Source organism: Erpetoichthys calabaricus, chromosome 3, assembly GCF_900747795.2.
Source record: "Erpetoichthys calabaricus chromosome 3, fErpCal1.3, whole genome shotgun sequence".
In the NCBI taxonomy this organism is placed as follows: Eukaryota; Metazoa; Chordata; class Cladistia; order Polypteriformes; family Polypteridae; genus Erpetoichthys; species Erpetoichthys calabaricus.
The window spans coordinates 204,497,635-204,512,126 of NC_041396.2; the positions used below are offsets into that span (position 1 = coordinate 204,497,635).

At 39.6% G+C, this 14,492-nt stretch overlaps 1 protein-coding gene across 1 annotated transcript in view; it reads left to right on the forward strand.

Moving 5' to 3' along the window:
* The window catches only part of ccdc170 (coiled-coil domain containing 170), a 55,744-nt gene that overhangs the window by 27,956 nt on the left and 13,296 nt on the right, over positions 1 to 14,492 (forward strand). The window contains exons 9-11 of the mRNA XM_028797700.2: positions 1,822 to 2,022; positions 2,838 to 3,011; positions 12,077 to 12,319. Coding sequence (XP_028653533.1) covers positions 1,822 to 2,022; positions 2,838 to 3,011; positions 12,077 to 12,319 — 618 coding nt within the window. The remainder of the gene's footprint in view (positions 1 to 1,821; positions 2,023 to 2,837; positions 3,012 to 12,076; positions 12,320 to 14,492) is intronic.

A 14,492-nucleotide genomic window follows, 5' to 3' on the forward strand; every position in this document is an offset into this window, starting at 1 on the left:
ACTAGTGGACTTTGCCCCCTTCTCACTTTGCTCGCCAACCCCCTTGCCTACGCTACACACCAGCTACTTTGCATCTCTGCAACACGTGTATGTGGATTTCACTTTCACCAAACAACAAATGTTTTAATTCTCACGGATACGCCTCTTCACTGGGAAGAAACACTACTTTTCCCCGATGGCAACATGAATTAGACAATCTACAAATCTCCGACTTAAAGTTTAAATCCGAACAATATTTTCGATCTGCTTTTTGCTGTTACATTATTTCACCGAGTAATAATTTCCATTTGTTTGTGCTAATGCGATCTTTACTATCTTTTTTTTGAGACTTTTGAATTTTAGTACTTTCATAATATCTAACCTGCTCTGCATGTGTATTGCACCAACGTTTTGGAACCTCTTTACGACGTTCTACTCTGTCATCTACTCTTTGTCTTTTATTTCCGGCCTCGGGCGTGGTTAAATCTCTTGGCACAAACTCTCATCTTGCGGGACTTGAATGTATCTCTCTGAAAAAGTCTTGTCTCATCCCAGGCTAAAAAGTCTCATCTTGTCCCAGGATTTTTTTATATAATAGAGAGAAATGTGATTGCAATGCACACACTCTAGATCTGTAAAACAAGCAGTTCTATATTTGATACAGATCAAAGTGTGTTTCTTCTACCTGTTGTGATTATATGCTGTCCATGGTTTTTTATTCCTTTTTGGGGGCATAGGTTTAAATCATGGTTTAAGTTTTATGGTCACAATGTTCACTTCCTCCTTATCTGATTTTGATAGATAATCACTGTGACACTTACCACTCTGTTTTTTGACATTAGTTTTTCTGGTATTTGATTCTTTGGCAATGTTAGTTGAACTATGATTTAAGGGTTTGTTTTATCTTGACAAATCATTGGTTTGAGTTTTGTGATTTAAGAACTTCATACCCTTCCTGACTTACGTTTCATCTTTTGGTCCTCGATTCAAATTATTTCAGTTAATTATCAAAACACTACCTACCTGAAGAGAGCAATGAAAGGCAAAGTGTAAGTATGATTTAATTTCTCAGATATACTGAAATATCCAAAAGACTACCAATCATTCTGCATGTCAATTAAAACATATTTATTTCAGCTTGCCTTCTACTCTGTTCAGGTGGCATTTGTAGTGACTGCCCTTGGAAAGGTCACAAATACCAAAATAAGAGGTGTTTCAACAGTGGTGTACAGAAGGGCACAGATAAACAGATAACATGTCGGACCCAAGCAAATAGACTATGGCGGCATGAGACCATGCTGTGTTTCACCTCTTGTCAGCTAAGAACAGAAAGATGAGACTACAGAGTGCACTAGATGACTAAATCTTAGAAAAATATTGTATGGTCTGAGGAGTCTTGATTTATGTTGTGATATGCAGATGGTTGAGTCAGAATGTGTCATAAACAGCATGAATGCTTGTATCCATACTACCTCACATCAATAGTGCAGGGTGGTATTAGGGTAATGGTGTGTGGAATGTCTTGTTGGCACATATCAGACCTCTTAATGCCAACTGAGCATTATTCCCATGCCACAGTGGCCTTACATGTTGTTGCTGTTCATGTGCATCCGTTTATAGTCACAGCCTTCCATTTTTCAAATTGACACTTCTGGCAGGCTCAATGCACCATGTCACAAAACACACATGATCAGAAGCTGATTCCAGGAACATGAGCGTAAAGTTTAAGGTCCATGGCAGTAAAGCATGCCACTTCACCAATCATAGTTATTTTTGCTCTTTCCTAAAGTTGCTTTGATGTGAACCTAATCAGTGTCACTTTTTCTCTTTTTCTCTCAAAAGGCATTGTCTCAGGAGGAAGCCAAAGTGTCCCGGGTGACAGAGCAGCTTGAGCGGCAAACAGAGCTCCTTGAAGCAGCACTCCTGCGAGCCAAGCAGGCTGAACGTCATCTTTCTGAGTTCCGAGGAAAACTCAATAAACTAGAAGGGGAACTGATCACGGGCGATGTACTTCGGGACAGCATGAGTGTCGATAAGCAGAGTGTAAGTTAACTTGGAGGTACTTCAGAAATTGCATTGAGACAGTCAGAGATAATAGCCTAGTTTGAAACTAGCACTGGGTGGCACAGTGGTTAATGTTGCTGCATCACAGCTTTAGAGTTTTAGGTTCATTATCCAGGGCTGGTTTAATTATAAAAGGACTTTGCATATTTATGGTTTCCTCCTTGTGCTCTGGCTTTCTACCCATATACCAAAGATGTATCATTCATTGGTGACTCTAAATCTTGATCCCATATTTATTGGTGTTGGTGCGTGAATATGTGCTGTGATAGGCTGTCACCTGTCTAGGTCTGGCTACTTTCTTCTGCATGGAAAGTCACTGGGCCTATGATGCTGAATTGGATAAAGTGAGGAATGTGTGGATGGCTGCTTTAAAATAAATCTAAAATAGGTTTAACCTTTAGGTTTCTTTTTACATTCCAATAATATGCAATTTGGATTAACTAGAAACTGTCAACTGGCCAAGAGTAAATGAGTGTAGACATGGTTATGAATATGTTATGGTGGTTTCTGCTTTGTACCTCATGTTACTGAGAAAGTGGATTTGAGAACATGGACAAGTGAATGAGTAGCTGTTTGAACATAAGGCCTTCCAGTATTAATTTCCTTTTATGGCCTGTAATTATTTTGTGCATGTGTGGCATTTCAAGCATGCTGTTATTGCTCATAGGACAGGCATCAAGTATTTTTTAATTAACTTCCTTCTAATTAGTTTGAAGGATTATTTTGTATTTAGGCCTGGTCAGATCACTGCAGTCAGTCATTTAATCTAAAAACACACTGTTTTCCCATTTTAGTATCTTAGATTTCTGGATCAGCTCTCAGAGAAGATGAAACTGGACAGACTAACAGCAGATGTCGGATTTGACATGAGGTTGGACGCTATACTCTCCCGGACTGACCAGCTAGTCAAGTTGGAGAATAATGCAGTGACAGACACTAAGACTTTGGCACATAACCTGCAGAGAAAGGTACCATATCTATTTTATAACTATGAAAGTATTTATCCGCCATCCATATGTTTTTCCAATTTTCTATCTTATTCATTTTATTCCAGTTTTCCATTTTATTCAATTACAATATGTAGTCTTTATGTATTAACTGGGATTTGTATGACAGACACTGGATTGGAATTCAAACCAAGTCTACAGCAGCTAAGATGCAAAACCACGGTTCCACCAACACACATCTGTACAAATGTAAAGCAAAAAAAAAAAAAAAAGAATTTTCATCTCCTTTACTTGTAGATACATAAAATGGCGCTGACTGATTTCTCAAACATTCACCTATGTTGCTGTGACTCACCTTATCAAACCCCCGATTTAATCAGTTGTCTTTGAAACACACATGGAATCAGGTTAAAAATTCCTCTGTATCTGAGATGTTCCAGTGCTGGCTAGTACAGACCCTAGCAAAAAGTGCCTCCTGATGGCAAAGGAACGGTCAGAGCAAACATGTTTGGGGTTATTGAAACACCAGCAGAGCATTAGAACATTATTATAATTTTGAAAGGAAAAAAAAACAGTACTAAAAACTCGAGAAAATATGACAAATTGATGAATCTGAATGGAACAGGCCATTCTGCAAACACAACATCCTGATGTGAAGAGCACTAGTCCTTGAGAACAACTAGAGGATGTTAATACCTCTAAAGGAGGAAAAGCATTTCACAGCTGAGAAGAGACAATTGTGCATATGACCACCATCACCAAACTGAAATCAGTTTTAGATATGTTAAATTCAGTTTGACATAATACATGTGGAAGACTTGAGGAGTAAGGTTGTATAAGTTGAAGCTGTATAACTGAGTTGGCGGTTTGGGAACTAGAAAAAGCCTGAAAGGCTGATTGTAAAGGTGAGTATGCTTGCAGATTATTTTAACTGTGTCATATTACACAATTCACCACTTTCCCCAGTCTGTAAGGCTAGAGCTAGTAGTACCACCAATATCTAGGTGGCAGGCATGACACAAACCTGTTACAAAATGGAATTATTCATCTCATAATATGCATTAGAGTGAACTCCATGGGTGATCCTGATTTTACATGATGCTTAACTTCATTTAACTTTTCCATAATATGCTGGCCATCTGTTGTACTACTTCAATTATATTTGAAAATCTCCTAGACAGTATCATCTTTTGACCTTCAAATATGTAATGAGATCATAAGGCACTTATTAGACAACCTGAATGAAAGACACAACAATTTTGCACATATTGTGTAAAAATAAACTCATAAAGCCTTCATTTTTATGTTTAATATTTTTAAAAAAAGATTCTGCAGGAGGAAATCTAAAATATTTAATTGCACCTTGTGTGATACCTTGTGTGTCTGGTTCTATAATAGCATTAGTTGATAACAATTTTTTTACAAAATATTTTCAAACCCACTTTAATTCAGCGTATTCTAGAAGGACTGGGCAGCAGTCAGGAACGAGCCCTGATCAGGCACCCATTCATTACAGGCCCCATTCATACACATTTATGTGGTGTCCATTTGGAATAGTCCAGTGGTTTCTAAGTTCAGTCCTGGGGGATACATAACGGTTTAGGTTCTTATTTCAACCAGTTTCTCAATTAGTACATTAATCTTTGATCTCGTGTTTTAATGAGCTGTCATTTATTGTTCTCTTATTCTAAATAAAAAATGTAAATATCTGTAAAGTGTAAATACATAAATTTCCTTTGGCATTTTCTTTTTATTAACCCTTTTTTCTTTAGATTTTGCTATCCTAATTATATCTAAATGCTGGCAGCAATGAATGCTAAAGTGGAGCAATTACTTTAGTGCTGCATTCATTTGCCTGCTCATTTGTATGAAACGTTTCTTAATGATCAGACAAGTGAAAATGGCAGCGCGGTAACTGCTCCCCTTTAGCCTTCAGTGTTGTTTGCACCTGTGTCTATACGGCTCATTCCTAATTAGCAGCATTTAGATGCAATTAAGGATGGATTACAAGCTTTAACCAATTAAGGGCATATTAAAAACAAAACAGCAAAAGAAACACATTTAAAACTGGCAAAGAAGAAAAGTGTTTTGGAACTACTCTGTAGTGAGAAGTCAAGCAAAATGACACCTTTCATTGGCTTACTAAAAAGATTACAATATGCAAGCTTTTGAGGCAACTCAGGCCCCTTCTTCAGGCAAGATGTAAAGTTAGCCAATAAAAGGTGTCATTTTGCTTGACTTCTCACTACATCCTTAATGGCTTACACGGTACAACGCCCTAGTACTACAGAACTACTCTGAAAAGTTTCTAGTGCAGATAAATAACCAACAAGATCTGTTAGAGTAAGAATAATACACTGATTGTGAAATTGGTTAGAATTAAAACCTTCAGCCAAGGGAGGTTCCCAGTACTGAACTTAAAAAACAATGGAATAGTCAATTACCTTAACTTTCAAGCCTTTGAAGATAGCACAGTTAATAATTGCTCCATTGTGCCATTCATGATTATATTTCTTCAGTAGATATGACTTACATTAACTTTGCTACTAGTTGTTGCCTCTTAGTTTGTTCTTGACATTTTTCTACTTGACGTCTGTTTATACTGACTTAGCTCTCTTATTTGGTTTAATAGGGTTGCTATCGCCTACTGTGTCTGTTTTGTCTTCATTTAATCATTGAATCTTCTTCTTCTTCTTTCGGTTGCTCCCGTTAGGAGTTGCCACAGTGGATCATCTTCTTCCATATCTTTCTGTCCTCTGCATCTTGTTCTGTTACACCCATCACCTGCATGTCCTTTCTCACCACATCCATAAACCTTCTTTTAGGCCTTTCTGTTTTTCTCTTGCCTGGCAGCTCTTTCCTTAGCATCCTTCTCCCAATATACTCAGCATCTCTCTTCTGCACATGTCCAAACCAACGCAATCTCGCCTGTCTGACTTTTTCTCCCAACCGTCCAACTTGAGCTGACCCTCTAATGTATTCATTTCTAATCCTGTCCATCCTCGTCACACCCAATGCAAATCTTAGCATCTTTGACCCTGCCACTTCCAGCTCTGTCTCCTGCTTTCTGGTCAGTACCACCGTCTCCAACCCATATAACATATCTGGTCTCACTACCGTCCTGTAGACCTTCCCTTTCACTCTTGCTGATATCCGTCTGTCACAAATCACTCCTGACACTCTTCTCCCCCCATTCCACCCTGCCTGCACTGTCTTTTTCACCTCTCTTCCACAATCCCCATTACTCTGTACTGTTGATCCCAAGTATTTAAACTCATCCACCTTCACCAACTCTACTCCTTGCATCCTCACCATTCCATTGACCTCCCTCTCATTTACACACATGTATTCTGTCTTGTTCCTACTGACCTTCATTCCTCTCCTCTCTAAAGCTTATCTCCACCTCTCCAGGGTCTCCTCAACCTGCTTCCTACTATCGCTACAGATCACAATGTCATCAGCAAACATCATAGTCCACGGGGACTCCTGTCTAATCTCATCTGTCAACCTGTCCATCACCATTGCAAATAAGAAAGGGCTCAAAGCCGATCCCTGATGTAATCCCACCTCCACCTTGAATGCATCTGTCACTCCTACTGCAGACCTCACCACTGTCACACTTCCCTAGTACATATCCTGTACAACTCTAACATACTTCTCTGTCACTCCCGACTTCTCATACAATACCACAATTCCTCTCGAGGCACCCTGTTATATGCTTTCTCCAGGTCCACAAAGACGCAATGCAACTCCTTCTGGCCTTCTCTATACTTCTCCATCAACACCCTCAGAGCAAATATTGCATCTGTGGTGCTTTTTCTTGGCATGAAACCATACTGCTGCTCACTAATCATCACCTCACTTCTTAACCTAGCTTCCACTACTCTTTCCCATAACTTCACGCTGTGGCTCATAAATTTTATCCTCCTGTAGTTGCTACAGTCCTGCACATCCCCCTTATTCTTAAATATCGGCACCAATACATTTCTTCTCCACTCCTCAGGTATCCTCTCACTTTCCAAGATTCCATTAAACAATCTGGTTAAAAACTCCACTGCCATCTCTCCTAAGCACCTCCATGCTTCCACAGGTGTGTCATCTGGATCAACAGCTTTTCCATTCTTCATCCTCTTCATAGCTGTCCTTACTTCCTCCTTGCTAATCCATTGCACTTCCTGATTCACCATCTCCACATCATCCAACCTCTTCTCTCTCTCATTCTCTTTATTCATAAGTCTCTCAAAGTATTCTTTCCATCAGCTCAACGCACTCTCCTCACTTGTGAGTACATTTCCATCTTTATCCTTTATTACCCTAACCTGCTGCACATCTTTCCCAGCTCGTTCTCTCTGTCTAGCCAATCGGTACAGGTCCTTTTCTCCCTCTTTAGTGTCCAACCTCTCAAACAACTCATCCTTCGCTTTTTCTTTAGCCTTCACGACCTCTCTCTTCAACTTGCGCCTTATCTCCTTGTACTCTTGTCTACTTTCTGCATCTCTCTGACTATCCCACTTCTTCTTTGCCATCCTCTTCCTCTATATACTCTCCTGTACTTCCCCATTCCACCACCAGGTTTCCTTTTCCTCCTTCCTCTGTCCAGATGTCACACCAAGCACCCTTCTTGCTGTCACCCATACTACATTTGCTGTAGTTTCCCAACTGTCTGATAATTCTTCACTACCACCCAGTTCCTGTCTCACCTTCTCCCTAAACTCAACCTTGCAGTCTTCCTTTTTCAATTTCCACCATTTGATCCTTGGCTCTGCCCTCACTCTCTTCCTCTTCTTGATCTCCAACGTCATCCTACAGACCACCATCCTATGCTGCTTAACTACACTTTTCCCTATCACTACTTTGCAGTCTTCAATCTCCTTCAGATTGACTCTTCTGCATAGGATGTAATCTATCTGTGTGCATCTTCCTCCACTCTTGTACATCACCCTATGTTCCTCCCTCTTCTTAAAATATGTATTCACCACAGCCATGTCCATCCTTTTGGCAAAATCCACTATCCTCTGACCTTCTTCATTCCTCTCCTTGACACCATACCTACCCATCACCTCCTTGTCTCCTCTGTTCCCTTCATCAACATGTCCATTGAAATCCGCTCCAATCAACACTTTCTGTCCCTTGGGTACACTGTTCATCACTTCATCCAACTCATTCCAAAAATCTTCTTTCTCATCCATTGCACACCCAACTTGCGGGGCATATGCACTAACAACATTCATCATCATACCTCCAATTTCCAGCTTCATAATCATTACTCTGTCTGACACTCTTTTCACCTCAAGAACACTCTTGACATACTGTTCCTTCAAAATAACCCCTACTCCATTTCTCCTCTTATCCACACCATGATAGAACAATTTGAATCCACCTGGCCTTACTCCCCTTCCATTAAATCTCTTGCATGCACAATATATCAACCTTCCTTCTCTCCATCATATCTGCTAACTCTCTCCCCTTACCAGTCATACTACTGACATTCAAAATTCCTATCCTCAGTTCCACTCTCTTTACTTTCCTCCTCTCCTTCTGCCTCTGGACACGTCTACCCCTCTTCTTCTCCTTCTTCGGCCAACAGTAGCTCAATTTCCGCCAGCACCCTGTTGACAAACAGTACTGGTGGTGGTCATTGTTAACCCGGGGCTCGACCGATCTCGTATAGAAATTTGTATTGTTGTCCGCATATTGATTTGGCAAAATTTTACACCGGATGCCCTTCCTGACGTAACCCCCCCATTTATCCGGGCTTGGGTCCAGCACGAAGAAACACACTGGTTTGTGCATCCCCTGTATAATTATGCAAATCTCTTATATATATTTCTCTTCTGGTTTGTCCTGCTTCCACTTCAAAACCAGTCCCACCCACATGCAGCCGACATGGCATTTCTCGATTCCTATTCGTCGTCTTCCATGTCATGCACTATACTGGCCTGCTGAACATAATACATCCAACAAGTACTCGAGGTGCTGCCACAACAGTAAAGTAGCTTTACCACCCTTGCGGGAGCCACCTGTGTCTTTACAACAGCTTCTTACACAGCAAACATCAGAAGCTAAAAATTATTGTGAACACATTCGAGAATACAACCCTCTCTCTAGCGTTTGCTTCCATGGGTGCACAGATAACTCAACCTCCTGGCCACAGACCATACTGTTTTAAAATACACGGGCAAATTTATCACCAAATCTCTCCACTATACGCTAACACTTCTACCTCTCCAGGATATGGACAGTTGTATGTTTTTGACACAGCGCAAGCTACTAAAGTACGCTTACAAAATAAAGCAAATTCTGCATGCAGCGAAAATATACTTCTCCATCTAGATTCCATGCTCAGAACCATTAACCCCTTCTCTAAATCATACAAACACATGCATGAAATCGCTCAGTCCAATCCAACAGCATCTGTATGAATGGTTTTCAAGGAAACCCTTAGGCAGGATTTACGACGATACAATGCCCTGACATGTCACACCGATGTTGCAGCGATTTTTGTCGGGGAAGATGGCGAAACGCCTGCCGCAAGGGACCTTTGCCTCTATCACATAGGCAACTCCTGTAAACAGATTTCCACACTCAATATGAATTGCGATCCTATGGTTTATCCACTTTTATTCCCTTACGGAGACATTGGCTGGCACAAAGATTTACAACATGTTCCTGATAAAAGAACCACCAAGCGAATAAGGCTTACTCAATGCCAATTTTACGCGTACAGATTAGCAATGAGGAATACACTTAGTATTTTGCACTCCAGCGGCAAACTATTCCAACAGTATGTCGTAGATGCGTATGTTAAAACAGAGGGCGTGCGTCTCAACTATCTCAGATTACATCAACAAGATCTGCGCGTCGAACTATCAGACACACTGCAAGCAAACGCTGAAAATAACAACGTTTGTGTAGGCAAAATGATCATATTACCGTCCACATTTCCAGGAAGTCCAAGATACATTCAACAAAACTATCAGAATGCCATGGCCATAATACGTAAATTCGGAAAGCCTGATTTATTTATCACTTTCACATGTAATCCTGCTTGGCCGGAAATTCTATATGCACACTGCGTCTTTCAAGAAGTATTTATTTCTTCTTGATTTCTGAATTCCTTTCTCACCGTTTTCTGTTCCTATTCCTATACCGCCGTATGCTATGGCGGGCATCGGATAATTAATTAGATAATTACAAAGTACTCTAAGGCCAGATTTATACTTCACGCAATGCGTGCTCCAGCGGACGCTACTGCTACGCAAGCATTGTACTGTTCATACTTGTGCGCGTACTTTATGTAAATCTGGAAGATTCCACCAGGTGGCAGTGTGAGATATCATCACAGTGAGAACAGGTTTGGCTTCGCTGTGTTATGAATTGCCTGAAACACCCATTAAATTCCGAGGATACCTTGCTGCAATATCTCTGAAAAGGATATTTAATGATTAAATCCATCAATCCAAGGATGCACCCATTCCTGCAAGCCTCAGGCGCGAGACAGAAACAATCCCTGGACACAAGCACACACATACACTAGCGTCATTTTAGCATCTCCAAATCCCCAAACCTTCATGTCTTTGGAAGGAAACCGGAGCTCACTTTGGAAACCCACCAGGAAAACATGCAAACTCCACAGGCAGGGAACACCAGGGACGTGACTTCCTGCGAGGCAGACCGTGCCGCCATAACATGCGTAATTATTATCAGTATTCATTATTTAAAAGTTAATGACTTATCTGTAAAATGTAACATACATACTTTAATGTATTTCATCATGAAAGTCTAAGGATTCTAATTGTGCAGAGAGCTGGAATGTCATAAATTTAATGTGTTCTGTGTGGCAATTGCTGCTGTCAGGTCAGGAGGATGCCCCAGAAGCACGTAGTGATTAAAAACTGGGTCGGTTTTAAGATGATGTTTATGATGGTCTACTTTAGTGATGAAGTAAACTACGAGGTTAAAGTGGACATTTTAAGATTAAAGCCAAAGTATCCACTTTAATTACAAAGTACACCTTTTCACCATGTCCTTAATTTTTTTCTCCGTGGCTCAAATACGCTGTCGTACATTCTGATACTGTTGTGAAGGTGCAAAACAAAAAAAAAAAGACGCCACAGATAATGGTATGTGAGACCTTTAAAATGTATCATGTCATTACGATTGGGAATACGCAACACTTGAATATAAAAGCACCACGAATGCATTTATATGTTGGCATTTTGCTTCACCACATCAAACCATTCATCAAACATCGAAGCATGCACATCGATAGCAGAGGATCCTTAAAGCGGCTTTTTGTCACATGTAGATACTAAACAGAGACTCTGACGTCACAGTCCAACTTTTATCACACTGTGCCACCCGACTTTTTGATGGTACTGCAACTCACGCAAGCATCGCATTAATTTCTGAGGACATGCTCAGAGGACACGTCAAATGAATGCTGGGAACGAGTAGCAGCCATGATGCGTGCATGTACGCGTTCTGAGCTTGAAGTATAAACAAGCCGTAAGTCATAGTAGTGTCACATGTAAAGAGTATGGTGAAATTCCATGTCCAAATCATCATAAATCCTTTTTCTTAGCCTGCTTATCGGGCTGTGGAGAGACAATCCCAATAGCATTGAGCAGATGGGCAGGAACCAATCCACACAATTACAATGGGCCAATATAAAGACAAATCTAAAAAGCACATGTTTTGGAGGGGAAGAAACAGAGAACATGTAAGGTCAACATTGACACAGACTGGGATGGGATATAAACTTGGGTCTCGGGACCTATAAGGCAGCAGTGCTAATCACTGCGGTACATGGCATGATTATGAACAACTCAGCTTATACAGATACATGTTCATACAATTAGAGTGCAGGCATGTTGATTGAGACGGCAAGCCAAGACTGAGTTTTCAATTTCAACTTTGAGAAATCAAGTCCACGTTCTTAAATCCTAGACCATGTAGTTTTTTCTTTCACTGATTATTGCTTGCATTTTTATATCAAATGTACTATTTTACCTTTTTTATACATTGACCCAATCCCAATAGGTATTAAATAGCATCTGACCTAATTCCTATGACTTTCCTTCCAGGTTAAGACACAGAAAGAACAGCTGGAGAGCAAAGAGTTACACATGGAAATGCTGCGGAAGAAGATTGCTCAATTGGAGGAGGAAAAGAAGGCACGTTCAGCCCTGGCAGTAGAGCGTGATGAAGCTATCCTCAATGTCCGAAAGCTGCAGAAGAAGGTGGAGAGGCTTCAGAAAGAACTTGGCTCCTCTCGGGTCTCCAACACAGACCTAAAAGCTAAGCTTTCAGATACAAATGAGCTTAAGGTTAGTTGTCAAAAATAAAAATACAGCAGTTTGTTTTTTTAATGGTAATACAATATGGGTGCTTGATAATGACATATCATTTGTACAAAGTGTATTTTTTATTTTATTTTTCAAAGTTCAAGTTGTTTAAACATTGCTATATAAAAAGTGGTGTTTGATAACGATCATAGAAATAAGGTACATTAGTCCTGTAGCTTAATCTAAAATTTATACAGGTTTCAAATCACACACTAATCACTGAGTTATAGTAAGTGGTTGCTAATTTTCATGTAGAGAAAATGCGGTATGGTGTATGATGGTGTACTTTTGTGTGTCTTCGTCAGGAAAGCATTCAGCCTGCAGTCACGCGAACAAGAGGCATAAATAGAACAAATTTGACAGGTGTGCAGGCATAACTTTGTTGTAGAAAAATTACATGTAAAAATGCAACTGTGAATGAGTCTGTAGGGAGCAATATACTAACCCAACAAACCTTTAAAACCTCACAAAAGCTCTTTTTTTGTGAATTTCGTGTTTTGGAATTGCTAAAATGCCAGTGAAATTAATTTTAGTGTCAGTATTGTGAAACTGTATATGAATCGATGCTTGCGTGTTTCAGTCCTCACTAGTTGTGTTCATGTATTACAAAAAAAGTAAGTACACTCCATTAATTGTTTTTTTCTTTTTTAATATAATACTGTATATGTGGACATATCAAAATTTGATATTCATTTAAACAATATCTATAGATAAAGGTGATTTAACTGAAAAAATAAATAAAAATTTGACTGCAGTAATTTATTTAATGAAAAATGAACAGATATACCTTGTGGGAAAAATAAGTGCACCTTGAGCTATAATAACTGGCATTGATACCTCATACCTATATTTCCTATAACTGTCTATTAGTCTCTAATATTGACTCCGAAAAAGTTTTTCCCACTCCTCTATTCAGAATTCATTCAGCTGTGTGGTGTTTGGTGCTTCAAATTCCACCACAACATCTCAATTCGATTCTGATTTGGTCATTTCTGAACCCTCCATTTCTTTATGTTCAGCCATTCCTTGATGGATTATTTTGAACTTCAATCTTCTGAAAGACATTCTCACACTATCCTCAAGAACTCTCTGGTACAATGAAGAATTCATGTAAAGTTTTTTTGATGGTGAGCTGCCCCAGGCCCTGATGCAGTAAAGCAGCCCAAAACCATAACATCCCACCACCATCCTTTACACTTGGCATCAGGTTTTTCTGGTCAAATACTATCTTGGTTTTCACCATAAATGTCTCTGGTACTGGAACCAAATAACAAATAATCTTTGTTTCATCTCTCCAGAGCTTGTTGTAAAGAAGTCCTGGTCTTTGTCTAGATATTCATGTGCACACTTTAGTCATGCTCTGATGTTTTTTCTGGATAGCAAAGGTTTCCTCCTGGCACACATCCTATATAGATCTAGTTTGCGCAGCCTGTTTCTACTGGTATACTCATAAACTGATCAACAGTGGCAAGAGCTACCTATGGGTCCCATGATGGAATTCTGGGGATCTTAGAGACTCTGCTATTGGTCTGAACTTGCTGGGGCAGCCTACCCTGGACAAGTTAGCAGTTGTTTAAAATCTTCTCCACTTATAGATGATTTACCAGACCTAGGAATGGTTGATTTCTGATTGCTTGGAGATCTTCATAAATCCCTTCCCTCATAATCAACTGTAACCTTCTTTCTGTATGCCTTATAGAATTCTTTCAATCTAAGCGTGGTGATAATGCACACTTCAACAACGAAGGTCAAACTATGCTAAATGCCTGAGGTTTAAATAAGACAGGTTCCTCTAAGATTCTCTATAATGAAGTTCTATCTTTTGCATCTGATCTGGTGCACCCGATTCTATTTTTAGATATTTAAGGTAGGGGTATACTTACTCTTTCCACACATGAAGCTTGCATTTATGTTTATTTAAATAATACAATGGACTACAAAATGTAGATGTGGTGTGATGTTTGTTATACCACCTTTATATATAGATATTATTTAATTAAAGATCAAATCTTGATATGTCCATGTATTTTAAAAAATCAGGAGTGGTCTCCCCTTGACTTTCTCATATACTCGTATACTCAGATATGGGGATGGATATTTGATTACATTTTTATATCATGTACATTAAAGAACCATCAACAACAAATGAAATCAA